The following is a 15,670-nucleotide window of genomic DNA, read 5'->3' as shown; positions in this document are numbered from 1 at the left end:
AGGTCGTTCCTTGCACATTTACGTTTTGATGCTTCAAAGCAAAATCAACATATCATTATACTTCTCTGGCAGGGTGACAGCATTTCTGGAACGTCTCAAAAACATTTCGCAGCACCACAACTTCTTCCAACCAGGATTTACTCTGAGCGAAATGGATCTCATTCCATCGATTTTTCGTACTGTAGTGGAAGATCCGGTTGCGCTGCATGATTGCTTTATGCAGGCACCAGGTAACCAACTTGAGATAATGCGTATTCACATGAATGCATGCCGACCACTCTTCCCCAGCATCCGCACAACCTTGTTGGACAAAGACTTTTGCAGTTTTACCTACCAACAGTGCATGTGTATATTGTTGAACTGCATTTGCGGCAAGAAGTACTACACTGAGGTTTAAATAATAATAATAATAAATTAATATAAATAAAATAACCCAAAAATAACATAATAATAATTTGAATAACGTAATTTCAATGTGGTCGCATGTGCATGAAATTTGTCACATACAATTACAATGAACACAATCTCTCAGCTTGAAAGCAGAAGCAACAGTTGTCTTCGATTCGTGGAAAAGTGCAAGGGGGTAGTGCAAATGGAGTGCACAACAGGTTCTGCTCTTGTGTGAAGTACACTCTGCCCAACCGAATAGAAAAGTGCAAGCCTCAGGTTGTTCCTCACAGACCTCTGCACACTGCAATGCAATTATCTGAGTGATTACTGTAAAAGAGCTGACTTCCAAGTTAGCTGCAATAATTTCCGAGTTCTTGAATTCACAGTACGGCGAATCGCAATAGCGGACAAATTCTGACTATTTGTGTCGTTTTTTTCTTCTATACAGATTTTTCACTAAAAAACTATAAGGGTTATAGACATCCTGTTTTCACTTCTATCGTCTCTGGGCCGGTGGACGTTCTTGGCCATCTGTTGCTCAACCGTCGAATGACTAATTACCTAAAAATTATTAATTAACTTTGTAATTATAAAAGCTACGAATCTGTCCCAATGAGAACATCTGTTTCTTTCAGTCACCTGGTATCGTAGCCGTTTTCAGAACAAAAATCCTTTCGGTAGACCGTCCTAAAAAAATCACGAAGGAACACAATTCTGTTTTTTTGTTTTTGTTCATTGCGCATCTTCAAAGACCCGTATATCCTTCACCCCCAATGTGAGAGGGTGAAAGAGCACACTGTCGCCTCTTGTGTCCTGGAAAAAGATTAAAGGAAGACAGAAAATGCAACCCAAGATAAGGGCAGTTTCGATAGCGTCACCTGATACGTGTATTTTTGTTTTGTTTCTGCAAGTTAAAGCTCATCTTCGACGCATGAGGAGGCACTGTACCCCTTCACCCTCTCACATTGGGAGTGAAGGAAAGACGAGTATCCGAAGATGCGCAGTGATTAAAATGAAGAAAAAAAATGGTGTTGCTTCACAAATTTTTTGCAGACGATCTACCAAACAGATTTTTGTTCTGAAAACGGCAACGATATCAGGAGACCGAAAGGAACGGATGTTCTCATTGGGACAACTTCATAGCTTTTATAATTAAAAAGTTAATTAGTCATTCGACAGTTGAGCAACAATGGCCAAGAGCGTCCGCCGGCCCAGAGATGATAGAAGTGAAAACAAGATGTCTACAGCCCTTACAGTTTTTTAATGAAAAATCTGTATAAAAAAAGAAGACACCCTGTATATGTCTACATTGCAAAGGAAGGAGAGGAGGCAATAAACAGGCTTCTGCATCTAGGTAGCGTTGGCTGCACTCCCGTAGCCCTTTTTCCGATCGAATGGTCAAGTGTAGTGCAAAGGCTTCACTTCCACCGTTCTAATCAAACGGTGAAAGTGCAGCCCAATCGAAGGCAGTTAATATCATTATGCAGCTTCATAACGGATTGCATCTTTGGAGCTGCCATAATTGCTTTTCTCTGTGAGTGATGACTTGAGAGATGCATATCACAAGGCACACTGATGATGTTGATGCTCGTGATGTCCTTGGCCTTGTTGCATATTTCGTGCACCATCCTTTCATTATGACAAAATTTAAGAAATATGGGTTCTTGGGGGAATGCTCTTCCAAGACCCCATGTTTCGTAAAAAAAAAAAAGTTGTCTTGTAATTGCACTTATTTGTATGTTGTTGGCGGATTGTTTGTACCAAATAATTTTACAGGTTGAAATCTTATTTTTCTCCTAGCTATGAGGGTCGACTATTTTCTCAAGGATCCAGGGGGTCTCGGAGACTTCCTTGTAGCCAATTTTTCCATGCCACGTAAAGAGATAGACGTCCTGCTATCTGGATCTCTCGACATGAAGCAGGTACTGATTTCTTTTTAAAATTTCTCTGTCGAACCTTATTACGGTTGTAACTGAGCTTCTGGTTCTCTCCACCAGGTTTATTCAACGATCTTTGGAAAATTGGATGGTGAACAACCATCAGAAGGTAGCACGCGGCTGGTTCGTGATGCGGCACTATTGTACGATACATCTCCCGTACCTTTAGAGCACCTTTCACTGAGGCATCTACATCAATTCTTGAACATCCTTCACCATAACCCAAAGGTAGTATGAGGAATCTGTGAACACTATTCATTTTGTAGTTGTCAGAAAAAGAAAACCGCGGAAAAGCAATATGTAACTTTTTTTTTTTTTTTCACGACAATGTATCGCGAGACCTAACGATTGTGTGACCACAAGATCTTTATCTTTTATTGCATTATTATTTATTTTTATTTATTTATTTATTTGTCTGTTTATTACTATTTTTTGAATTATTTATTAATATTATTTGGAGGGATTCATCACGCCTTCAGGTTTCGTCTCTTTGCTTGTGACGCTGCCTGAAATTCAATTCGGTGTTGTACCTTGTTTACCATGTACATGGAGGGATGACAAAGCTAAATGTAGCCAGGTCCAACTTGACGGAGGCTGTGCCATACAGTTCCAGCAGCAGCAGTAGCACATAACCTGAGTGACATAATTGAGAAAATTCAAAACTAACCAACGCCTGTACAAAGAAAAAGGAAGCACATAAACTCAACACGCCGTGACAACAAGAAGAACAGCAATAACGGAGGCATTGTTCAACAAAGAAGAGAGAGAAAAATAATGAAAAATACATCCAAAAATCAAGTAAAACTCAAAGAAAAAACTAAAGAGAAAACATAAAGATGCGCAAAAGTATTGTCACGTTTGTTTGGACCATTCTGTTTACATGTTTGCAAGTTTCTATATCCTTTCAACTGCAGGGAATGGCTCAGCTGTTGAGCATTGTGCAGTGGATATTTAACACTGACACGGCCCACTCACATGCTCGGCGTCCACCTCATTTTGACCCAGAAGAAGTTGCCTCAAATCTAGCGGTAGGATAATTTCTCTGTTATCCTGATAACCAGTTTTGTACCCAAATGTTAACCACGGTTGTGGTGGGGGTCTGGGTGAAGGCCAGCGTCGGAATTCCCTGCTGGTTTTGACTATGCATGCACCATTTAAAGGGATACAGAGTTGCATTAGAAATTCTGTGTGATGAAAAAAGCATGCCTTTTGAATAACTTAGTCACGTTTTAGAAATGTAGAAGGAACTGTCTGAGCAGGAGCTGTTGGGGTGTTGCACTTGAAATTATTGAAATCTTAGTGACTGAAAAAGTTATAAGAAGTGTTTAATGTACCAGGCACTCAAATGCTAGTCTAAGTAGTACATTTCAAGTACTTTTACTATACTTCAAGCACATTTGTCTAGCACTTTCCCCTTCATATACTACAGAAATAATTTTTTTTGTGACGACCGTTTTTTTTACGGTTCCACTTATTCTGCAAAATTAAAGTCCTGCAATACTTAATTTCTGTGCATGTGTGTATCCAGCTGGTGCGTGCCTGTGCAAAGTCAGGAAGCAACTGCTTGCGAAAAATATATGTGATATAGAGAATAATCTAATAGTGTTTCTAGCGGCTTCTGTTGCTCTTTCCTTTCTGCAGGACAAATGTGTCCGCCCTGCTGTGCAGCTCAGCGCATGTTACGTAGCGTCCGTACAGCTACTCATTTGCGGCTTTGATATTAAAAATTGAGACTGGAAAAGGCCGTAGAAACCGTTTGATTGTAACACACAGAGAGCAAAACCTTAAGCCGTGCCTTGCAGTTCGATCAAAATTTTTAGTGAGTAGTTGTCTTTTCATGATTTAATTGAGTCAATAATTTAACAACATGCTTATCACACAGTGTTTGTACGCATGTACATTTATATACATACGCGGGGGGAAGCTGTATGTTATTGTCGCGTAACTAATACGGATGGTCGTGGTTTGAACTAACGGGAGACGCTCTCCTGGAAAGGGGCTTGGGCGCAGGGAGGGCGTGCAGACGCATTGCGACACACTTCGCGTCGTGTTACACGTTCATGGTACCGGTTTCACTTCAAGACGCATTAAAATGATATTGGCGTAATTCAAATCATTACTGCTGGCAGACTTCGTCACTATGCGCGTTACGTTCCCGACGCCTAACTGGTGTTACGGCGGAGAAACCCACCAGAGCGTCGTGGCCGTTACGACTTTGAAGGAAATACAGGACATATATGTTCACAAAAGTTCATTGACTATCCTTGCGTTTGCTGACCAAGAGCGAGGGAGGCTCCGCCTCCTGGATGCGGGCCAATAGGAGGATGCGGAGGGCAGGCACTTCCCAAGCCTCTGCTCTCACCTAAGAGATGGTGCACCATTGCCGTTGTTTCGCGTGTCGCAAGACTTCTGCCATGGCGCACCAATCTAACCAACTGCTTCACCGTCCGTTAACAAGTGGCTTCCGCTGCTTTGCCTGCCGCAAGGCTTCGTCGTACGTTAACCGACGTACGCGCGACTCCCGCTTGGCCTCGAGCCAAGCCAATCGCAATCCTCCCATGTTGGCAGATTAGCGATTATGAGTTTAATGGCATAAAGGCGGCAAAGGCCAAAGAGCACCTTAACTATAGCGGATGGTGAAGTGATTAGTTAGATGGGTGCGCCACGCCAGAAGCCTTGCGGCAGGCGAAGTAATGGTAGCTACATTCCTGTCTAAGCCTCATTCAGCCATTGGTGATGATGCGCCATGGAAGAAGCCTTGTGGCAGGCAAAACTACGCTGCGCCATCTCTTAGGCGAGAGCAGAGGCTTAGGAAGTGCCTTTCCTCCGCTACCTCCGCGTCCTCCTATTGGCAGGCATCCAGGAGGAGGAGCCTCCCTCGTCCTTGGTCAGCAAAGGCAAGGACAGTCGGTTCCTTTACAGAAATGATGAAGCAGGTTTGGGTTGAAAGCAGCCAGTAATTCGCTCTTGCAACCGTTTCCTAGAGCGAGACTGTTAGCATCGCTTTCGATTTGAACACAAGTTAAAGCGCAGCGTCCGCATTTTCCTCAGAAGAAGAATAGTGTGCACTGTCATATTGAGCGCCGATGCTACACTGATGCACTTGGTAGGGGTACTGGTTCGTGGCTTGGGTCGTCCTAATCTTCGTCGGTACAGTCCACGCAGTTATCTGGTGAAGTTCGGCTGGCACATGTAGCGTCGATGATGTCCGTGTCAGTCAAGAGCCCAGTCTTTAGGCTGCCGTCTACGCAGGACATGGTGCCAGTTAGGGAAATAAACGATGGCAGTGAACGGGTTGTAGAAAGATATTGACAGTCACGGAGTCATAAAAGCAAGTGACAGCATGTGAACGCACCTCCACCCTTCACGGCTTCAACAGGAAGGGAGAGAGATAGGAGGGGGGGCGGAGAAACACAAGCGTGCGCGTAAGCGCCTTGCTGCTGTCGTACAAGGTCAAAGCATCCCCAAATAGAACAAAATGGGGAAAATGAACACATGCGCCGTATGGAAGGTCAATAACCAGGGAGATATGGAGCGCCGTGGCCCGTTCTGATACGCTACACAAGCTCCATTGGTTAGCATTATCCGGAGTATACGCTCGTCCGTCTGAGTTACTGAGAGTTTCTCCCTATTGGAATACATGTGGCTTGGACTGGACCCGGACAAAATTAAGCGATTTTGAATTAACGAGATTCTACTGTATAATTGGAATTAGCAACAAGTCTGTTTCCATGAAGTCAGAGCGACTCGTTATGCACAGTTTAATGTAGCCCTCACGCTATTTTACCACACCTTGTAAGCAGACTAAAATACAAATTTTTCATCTGACCTAACCTAACCTAACCTAACCTAACCTAACCTAAGCTGGCCTAGCTACAATTAGGCATTTCCAGCACTTCAATGCAGAAGAGCTTCATGGTTAAATGGCAGTGGGCCTGCGTTGCAAATTTAAATGTCCTGCAAAACACCTCCCCTACCCTCTAACCACTTATGCAATACTCAAGCACTTAGCTAGTAATGTGAAGAAGAACAAGGAAAATATCAGTCTATCCGTGTGTTCACACGAGCGACATTGTTCCCCCAGAAGCGGAAGATGCGAAAAGCATCATAGCTTTCTGCTGTCGCGCGAGCGCTCAACGTTGTGCCTTCACATACACTGCTTAAATCATGAACGATGGAACGGATGGATCCTGTTCCTTTCAAATAATTGCTTGGGGGGGGGGGGGGGGATATGTTTATTAAGAAAAAGAAAGGAAAGGATTGCTTGGGTGTTTGCCAGGGCTAATGTTGTGTTGATCTTAGTTGTTCATGCATCCTCTGCAGCTTACATCGCTGCCCCTTTAAACCTTTTAAATACTGTGTACATCTAGCATGACTTTCACATTTAGACTTTAGTCACTCTACATATCTCATTGCCTCGTATATCTTCTTGCAGGCATTGCTACTTTCTCCGGAAGTGCTGAGGATGTCATTATGCCAGTCAAATGAGATGCCCACCATCATAGTTATAAATGCATCTTTTACCGAAGAGAACAAGGTAAACTGTTTTTAGTGTGCCGTACCGTATGTAGAGTAAAACTTTGTGAACTCAAACTTGGTTGATTCAGCAATGTGGTTAAAGTAGGGGATTTGCTGCAGTTCCGCAACTTAATTTTCACTGAAGAGGATCGTGATACCTTTTTGTTGCTTAGCTTTTCTCGACAGCTTTATTGGGGTGGCTAAAGTGTCGCTAATTCGAAGTTGCATGGATAAAAAAGTATTAGGGTTGTGTGAATATTCGAATTCTCGAATTCGAATCGAATACCAAACGCTTGAATATCCAATATTCGACTATTCCACAAATATGAACGACACAACCCGAAAGTGGGCTTCACCTGATGCTTCCGTGCGTGAGGCGAAGCCTGCTTTACAAAATTGCCCTTGCTACAGGATCAACACATCAGAGAGCCGGTACCCGAGACGGGGAGGGAGAGGGACGACACAACAAGAATTCTCGAACACAGCAAAAATTTTTATTTACCAAAGCTCTATATATTCAAAAACCTCCGGAGAGGAGGAAGGAGGGAAGGCTTGCTTACGCAGTTGCCACGTGTACTAATTTCACAGGTCTCCCTGAGCAACCTACGCCAAGTGTTCTTTTCTTTGCACAAAACTTGGGTCTCGGGGGGAAAACCGGCTTACAGCCTCTGCATTCATGGAAATGTGTTCTAGAATTCTTGTTGTGTTGTCCCTCTCCCTCCCCGTCTCGGGTACCGCCTCTCCCATCTTGCACCAGCTTGTCAGCGCCCTGTCACTTCTTTAGGATCAACACAGGAGGGACGGTGTTTAGCTTAAGATAACGATATCTAAAATTAGTTTTGTAGACATTGTCTGTGGTAGGGGCGGCGCCCCTCCCACATGCTGTTTAGCGGTGCCGACGAGGGACTTTGACTTGATGTCTGTGAGGTTGCCTTTAAAAAGTTAGGACTCTCGAATAATGACTGCAGCCCACGAACAAGAAGGTGTCTTAAAGATGTTCTTTACATCTAGAATTTTAAGTAGTGCAACTTCCTAGGATGAGTGCAAAGAAACTAAAAGGTGTTCATGGCAAAGCTGAGGCAGGATGCCAATTACTGCTACTGCCTAACATAAAATTTTGAAATGAATGTAACCACTCCAGTACTCCAGTATGTGTAGGCTCACCTGAAAAGCAGGAAGCACTCTCATGTAAAATTAATGAGTAGGGGCTTTAAGCAGAAGAATTGCATGTCTCTCTTGTGACAGTTAATGCCAGGAAAATTACACTAAAGCCATGGGCTACAAAATGGAAACTTTTAGTGCGAAAGTCGCATATTGTAAATTTTGCACGAATATTCGATATTCGATTTGGTATTCGCAATTTTTTTCCCCCATTCGATTCGATTCGACTTAAAATATTCAGATTCGCACACCCCTAAAAAGTATCGAATGGAGCGGGTTCAGAATTATGCTAATCCAGACAGGTTGACTCTAACCGTACCTTTATTGAGCAAGGAGAAGGGTGCGAGAGTGCAAAGGATGTAGAAAGTCACTTATCTGGGTCTGTCCCATACAGTAAGTGGTGTCAAAAATAACCATTTGTTGAAGGTAGCATATCTGGTCACTTTGTGTGGATATAATTATGTTCCAAATTCATGCTTGAATTTGTCACTTCAATGTAATGCACCTATTTCTGCATTTTACTGCGACACCTTGAACACATCCAGCACCCTTATGACCTTTGGAATGTCTTTCAGGCCCAACTCCATGATCGGTTGTGTAATTTAACTGATCAACAGATGGACATTCTTTCATCTGCACTTATAAGTCAAGTGGACAACGCAAGAGTAGCAGAAACTGTAAGTATGGCACAGTTTTGCTGGAATAGTGTCACCCCTGACGATGAAACACCCCAGTGTCAGAAACTAATGGTCCTGTACTTCTATCACAATGATCTTTAGCTGGCACTGGATCAATGGAACCTCTCTGCAGGACGTGAACACGTGAGAAAGCTAGCTGATGATGTGAGTGTTTTATGAGCTTTCCCCTGAACTGTACCTGTTTCCATGGATATTGCGTAGGTTCCTCAGTGCTGTCCTCAGGACTTTCGGTAGTAATTTGGGGTACTTTCAGTAGTACCGTCATCCGTGCTGCTGTTCTGTAGAGCACTGCAAGAGCTACTGAGGACACCACCGGGGAATTTCCTCAACGTTCCTCAACAAGTGGGCTCTGGTCCCTTTGTGGCCCTGTCTGTTATTGCTCTGCGTTCGAGTACCAAAATGAAGGCAATGTTGCGAGTGCTTCGCCTATTTTTTCAGTTGCACAGGTTCAACTTGTTTGAAACTTCGGTACGTGAGATTTCGGAGCTGGCCTCCGATCTTCCTCAAGATGCATGTCACAATTCGAATGACACAGACGTAGAGGCGTCACTAAATGACACAACGAGCGAAGCCCGATCTCATGTAAGCAGCAAACAAAATGTGCTGAACAAGGTAACATTCCTTCTCTTACATTTCTCTGATAAAAGCTGCCGGGCACACGTGAAGGTATCTTCACTGCGCAGGTCAAAAAGACAAAGCCTCAGTATGGTCTTCTGCGGATATGGCTTGGGATGCAGCGCATGATCTGTGGAAAAGTGAGCAAGGCTTCTACAGAGTCAATATCGGCAGACGACGGGAATCTCAATCTTGGTTGGTTTGCTCTCAATCTTTGTTCTGTCAAAAATCTGTCGCACATAATACAAAACATGTAACGCAGATTTACGGAAAATGTGGGTAGGCAAGCAATGCCTTTTATGCACCCCACATATTTTTTTCTCCATATATATTTTTATATAAATTCTAAAATTGAAGCAACATGTCATACTTAGATCATGCATACTTACAATGTGCTGAAGGAGGTTCAGACGACTTAGAATGTCACTGTGTATTTTCACATTGTATTACCCAATCCCTGCATCACCAGAGAGAGAGAGAGGTGAGACCATGTGGACAATTTTTTTTTTTTTTTTTTTTCACTTTTCGTCACAAAAAATATTCCTGTAGCAGTAGAAAGTAAGCCATGTTTTCTTTGCTTTGGCTTTTGCTCAAGATGTCCTAGAGCATTTTCAGACAATGCTCTCAGTTGCACCCAACCTTCTACCCATTGTAATTCTCAAAAGCAGCATTATTGCCCAGTACTGATCCTGGTAGAGATCAAACTTGAAAGAGTCAGGGTCTGCTTTGACAAGCATTGATGGAATTCCTCAGCGGTGTCCTCACTAACTTTGGTTGTGCTTCAGGCATGCACAGTGCAAGAACACTGCCAAATCTACTGAGGACAGCACTGAGGAATTTCCTCAACGTTCATGCAAGCGAGCCCTGTTCCCCTATATACCAGGGGTGCCAAACTCATTCGTGTCCGCGTGTTGCATTGAGCCACGGAGGAACTACGCGGGCCACATACCACGGCTGTGGGGTAGCCTGTTTTTGTTATAAATGACACAACACGGGACTTAAAATGACATAAAACATATTTCTTAGTGTTGCTCAATCACAGGGTGAGCAATCTTTTTTATTTGCTATGTCAAGAGGAAACTGGGAACCTCTTGTTTTTAACTATTTCGTCAGCATCGTGTGAAAGTGATTGCGCAACTACAATATTGAGGACTGTGTTGAGGTGTTTGTTTGTTTGTTTGTTGTGAGCGTAACTTTGACTTATTAAGGTTCATCATAGAAAACGCCTGCTTGCAGAGGTATGCTGACACAGTTGTCTCGCGGAGTAAACACACAAATTATTATTTCTAGATGCATGTTGTACCGAGCACGGACAGGCTTGACCGCGACAACATATGTATCTTCGATACTTTCATCCAACGTAAGAATAAAACGAAGCTGCACCAACTTCAGCTAACTCTGCGACGCGATATCTTATAATTCTGATGGACTGCAGGGCAGCAAAGTTTGGGAACCACTGCTCTATGCCATTATTTTTGCCTTGACTGTTTTTCACGTTTGATTGAATATTCGTGTTGCATTGTGGACAATCTGACAATCTGTTCTCCCACAATCTGTGCAGATGACATTGGTGTTTCTGAGTACCAGAAAGAACAAATCGGAATCCTGGTACACGTGCTGTATAGTAACCCCAAAGTTCTGTTTACCCCAAACAACACTGCAGCCAACCTCATCATAAAAAAGGTAGGCACTCAGATGAAGTGTTGTCGCAAAAATGTTACTTTGTGTCCTTCACTTTTGGTTTGCACCTCACTGTAATAAATTTACCAGCCCTAAGGATTGTTTTGCCTATGCATGTTTGAAGATTACATGTGCTGAAGTGCTTCATAAAGAGCTCCTCTAGGCAAAATCCATGGACCAACCAATTGCAGCACCGCTCATGATCATGATCATGGTTGTCTCTGGACATAAAACCTTTATCAATAGCTTTTTATGAATTCTTCATTTTCAAACACATTGTATAATATACAGGGTGTCCACGCTAAGCATGAACAGATTTTTTAAAAATATATATAACACTTTTTCCAAGATGAAATCATTGCAGTATAGCATATGCTAAAGGGCACTACCTAGCAGGGCAGTAGCAAAGTCCAAAGGCAATGTCTTAATTAACTTTCATTAATTAACTTTTTAATTATAAAAGCTACAAAGTTGTCTCAATGTGAACATCTGTTCCTTTCGGTCACCTGGTATCGTAGCCGTTTTCAGAACAAAAATCTGTTCGATAGATCGCCCGCAAAAAATTCGTGAAGGAACGCCATTTTTTTCTTTATTTTGTTCATTGCACTTCTTAGAAGACGCATCTTTCTTTCACCCCCAATGTGAGAGGGAGAAAGAGCACACTATCGCCTCTCGCGTCCTGGAAAAAGATTAAAAGGAAACAGAAAATGCAACCCAAGATAAGGCCAGTTCCGATAGAGTCACCCGATACATTTGTTTTTGTTTTGTTTCCGAAAATTAAAGCTCATCTTCGACGCATGAGGCGGCACTGTGCTCCTTCCCCCTCTCCCGTTCGGGAAGGATCTCTTTGGAAAAGATGGCAGTAAAATTTACCCACTACGTTACAATTGGGCACAGTACAGGTGTGGCAGAATGAGAGTGGCATATTGTACAAACACAATGTCCATGACATTAAGGCATTGTTAGACTCTCATTGTGATGCACCGCATTGGTATTTGTACGATAGGCTGCAAAAAAAGACAACGATGCTGAGCGTGCAGCACTTAGCATTCGGAAGTGCCCATATTGACGGCTGAATTGTCACATTACAGAGTTAGTTTTAAGGTTTTTGGGGGGTTTTGCTCTAAGTGACAATCATGCAAAGTCCCCTTAACATTACAATCATAACCAGGTTGTGTTTGTACTGTCAACCAGTGTCTTCACTTTTGACATGTACTGTACATTCACAGGCCAATGAAACCTTTGAGCTGCTTGACATGGTGACCAGGTACTCCAAAAAGATGCTCAACGTCTCTCATGACATTCGCGACTATCTGGCTTGGAATACAACTGATCACTCACTGGCTATACTAAGACATGTAAGGAGACGCAGATTTTTTGTGTAAAGGCATAAAGAGGGTTCTTCGTTTTTGGGTTAAACACGATTTTTCACGGTAGTTTTCCCCCGAATAAGTTTTCAAGAATTTGGGTAAAACCCAATATCCACCCGAGATCATTGTGGTCCTTCAGTTTGTCGTTCTAGATAAACAGTCGGGAAAAGTGAATCTTAATATCAGGAAAGGGGGCTATTTGTGACAACCTATTTGTCCTCCTTTTATAATCCCCTCCTGCAGGAGCCAAAGGCGAGCATTTGTGGAGCTCGGGCAAGTGTTTGAACACCGCGGTCATTCAATGCCCCAGTTCCGAGTGGAAATATAAAGATTCTTGTTTCTCGTCCCAGTGTCACAGCAGTGGCTTGTTTCGTACGCCTTTCGTTTCACCCGAAAATTCCCCGATGACGTATCAGAGATCATAGTGTCCGATTTCTCCCCGAGTCCTTGTGTGTAAATAGCACCTAATTTTTCCCTCCCGAATTTGAAAAATCGTAAAACCTGAAAACGAAAAACCTTAGGCATAAGACATCTTTTGAAGCACCACGTTGTTCCTTTCGCTCTCCCCAGATACGAGAGAATCTTCGTCGCTACCCTCTCATACTTGAAGTGACTCGGAGTGAGTCCCTGCAGACATTCGCTTTTGGAGATGGGAGTGGTGCATCAGTTATAGAAGACAAAGAGGCATTTGTGCATCGGCTCGACGTCATTGACAACGCTGCTTGCTCGTGGATATCTCTCATGTCAGGATTGAGTCTGAACATGTTTCGTGGGTTTCGCACGCAAGAGGACCTCATGGCCTATTTTAAGAACCGGGCCTACTTTGATAATGTCACGGTGCTCGCAAGTAAGTGGCAAGCAACATATCCCGGTTCAGCGTTTTTACTGTGAGGTACCAGTATGTTGTGCATGAGCTATTTAGTGGAAAATCCCTACAAAGATAGACGGCTGCTACGGTGGTACTTTTACCAGCACCACCTTTCTTATTAAACATACAGTCAACAAAACAAAAGCAGATGAGTAACAATTTTTCAACAGCGATTCAACTTGGCCTCCATGGAACAAGACTGGTGCTCTATTGATTAGAGCTGTGGAAATACTGTAGTAACAATGTTGAATATGAATCGAATACGAATATTGCAAATACTTGACTTTGAATATAGAATCGAATAATGATTTGAAGTAGCCCTGTTTACTGCAGTGCACACAACATAGAGTACATACAACCACATTTTGATAATCACAGGAACATGTAGGGAGGCATCAATAATGAAAGGATGAAGAAAATGTTGCCACTTCCACAATCACTGAAACTGTAGCTCACTGAAGTGAAACGTAGCCCACACAAAGCGTACCCCACTAGTGGGGTACACTTGGAACTTCAGTAAATGAGCTCATTGTAAAGTTTCTCAAGGGCAGACAGTATTTGATGCACAGTGACTGTCCCAGATTCTGGATTTTTGCATTATGGACTGACAAGTCATGTGCTTCATGCTCAGCAGCAACATCTTGAGCTCGATGAGCCACGAATATAAAATAATTGAATTGAATTGAATCGAATAGGAGTACTGATAATATGTGATTCTATCAGATGTCCCAGGGATATAGAAAGTAAGATATTTTTGAAAGTCACATTGTGGACGTACAGGTAACATCGCATAGACGTGGCGGACATATGCGACATGTGCGACCTTTGTGGGATGTACCTGGGATATTTCTGGTTTAGGGAAGAGTATCAGTGACCCATGTGTAGTTACATTCCTTCAAACCTGCCCAACATTTGCAACGTTTTCGAGGCCACTTTGTTCTGTTTATTACACACAGGTGTGTTGTTTGGAATGTCCCCGAATGGATCAATGCCGAGGCATATGACGTATACTATCAGGCAGAATGCTTCTTTCACTTCAACCACCAACTTGATGAGAAGCCGTTTCTGGTTCCCTGGTCCACGTAACTGGGGATACGAGTACTACCAGTTTGGATTTGTCTGGCTCCAGGTTGGTTGGCTGTATTTCTAATTCCATATTGGATGCTCACTACTATGCATTGTGGAAACAAGCGGCATGTTCTAAATTTGTTGTTCCTCCTGTTTCCTGCAGGACATCCTGGAAAGAGCAATGGTGAATGTTTATACAGGCCAAGATATTACTGCACCAGGAACTTATATCCATCAATTTCCTTATCCGTGTTACATTCAGGACCAGTATGTGTTGTGTGTTTATTTCTTTTGTTCCATCGTCACCAATCATGCAAACTATGCAGTTTTAAAGCAGTCATTTTGTAATGCTGCTCTAACAGTTTGTCACATTGCCATATTTATTTGGCTGTGAACACTCTTTTCCTGTACATGAATGACGTGTGTGCTGCAAAACAAAACGAAAACTTTTTTTTTTTCTGTGCACATTGCCATAGTGTAAGCACAAACAATTTTTTTTTTCCTTTTATGAAAACTGCCACTGACCAAACTTTTTTTAATGAAATGAAAGCTAGTTGCAGTATAGTTACTCATCCCATAGAGTTAATGTATAACAACGACAAAATAAGAAAAACAAAAAGACTCCATACATCCCATTGCTTGATTTTTCAGACTTTGCTTGCGCCAGCATCTGCCTGCCGCAGACTGTCTTGAAAGAAACATGATAGATGCTCAACCATAGTAATGAAAAAGAAGGCCCCCTTGGGAAAGTGAAAAATGACTAATTCTAAGCAGTCACTGTGCAGGATTTGGCATTTCCACACCAACTTTGTCAGACTATGTAAAAAACAAGATGAAAGTCCAAGCAGCAACAGTGCTTTGAAGGCACCAAGTTGTTGCCAGTATGGTACGAAACAAACGCGAAAGCATGGATGAGCTATTTAAAAGTTGCATGTCAGTATTGAACTAGAGGATCAAAATGCCCCTCATAGTCTGATACTGGGTTCTTGTGTTCTAGGGTGAAACCCAGAAAGGCCTGTTTTTTCTGATTTGCATTGTCACATCAGGTAAAACCCAAAAAACCCTGAAAACTAACTTGGCAATGTGCCAATTCAGCAATTAATGTGGATACTGGAGTGTGCTACGCACTGCATTATGCACAGCGTGGATGTTCCGCATCCGCTGTTCATCTCGAAGGCGAGAAGCATTCGTCTTTTTATTTTCCACCCGGAAACCTACTTTTCCACCCAATATCGCCCGATTTCACCCCATTTCACAGTTCCTGAAATAACACCCGGTTCCCCCCCCCCCACATTTTCAGAAACCATAAGACCCCAAAACACACATGGGCTAATCTGTTACGTATTACGTACTTAGGGCTTTGTA

At 42.8% G+C, this 15,670-nt stretch overlaps 1 protein-coding gene across 2 annotated transcripts in view; it reads left to right on the top strand.

Annotated features, from left to right (window-relative positions):
* Positions 1-15,670, top strand: part of LOC135368256 (ATP-binding cassette sub-family A member 2-like) — a 57,180-nt gene that overhangs the window by 3,785 nt on the left and 37,725 nt on the right. For both annotated transcript variants that reach the window (XM_064601419.1, XM_064601418.1), the window contains exons 4-17: positions 73-230; positions 2,191-2,312; positions 2,388-2,555; positions 3,242-3,355; positions 6,763-6,864; positions 8,582-8,683; positions 8,786-8,848; positions 9,143-9,316; positions 9,388-9,514; positions 10,881-11,002; positions 12,229-12,357; positions 12,940-13,216; positions 14,194-14,366; positions 14,469-14,572. In XM_064601419.1, coding sequence (XP_064457489.1) covers positions 73-230; positions 2,191-2,312; positions 2,388-2,555; positions 3,242-3,355; positions 6,763-6,864; positions 8,582-8,683; positions 8,786-8,848; positions 9,143-9,316; positions 9,388-9,514; positions 10,881-11,002; positions 12,229-12,357; positions 12,940-13,216; positions 14,194-14,366; positions 14,469-14,572 — 1,935 coding nt within the window. The remainder of the gene's footprint in view (positions 1-72; positions 231-2,190; positions 2,313-2,387; positions 2,556-3,241; positions 3,356-6,762; positions 6,865-8,581; positions 8,684-8,785; positions 8,849-9,142; positions 9,317-9,387; positions 9,515-10,880; positions 11,003-12,228; positions 12,358-12,939; positions 13,217-14,193; positions 14,367-14,468; positions 14,573-15,670) is intronic.

The sequence above is a fragment of the Ornithodoros turicata genome, chromosome 9, assembly GCF_037126465.1.
Source record: "Ornithodoros turicata isolate Travis chromosome 9, ASM3712646v1, whole genome shotgun sequence".
NCBI lineage: Eukaryota > Metazoa > Arthropoda > Arachnida > Ixodida > Argasidae > Ornithodoros > Ornithodoros turicata.
This window is presented reverse-complemented; position numbering and strand designations above follow the sequence as displayed.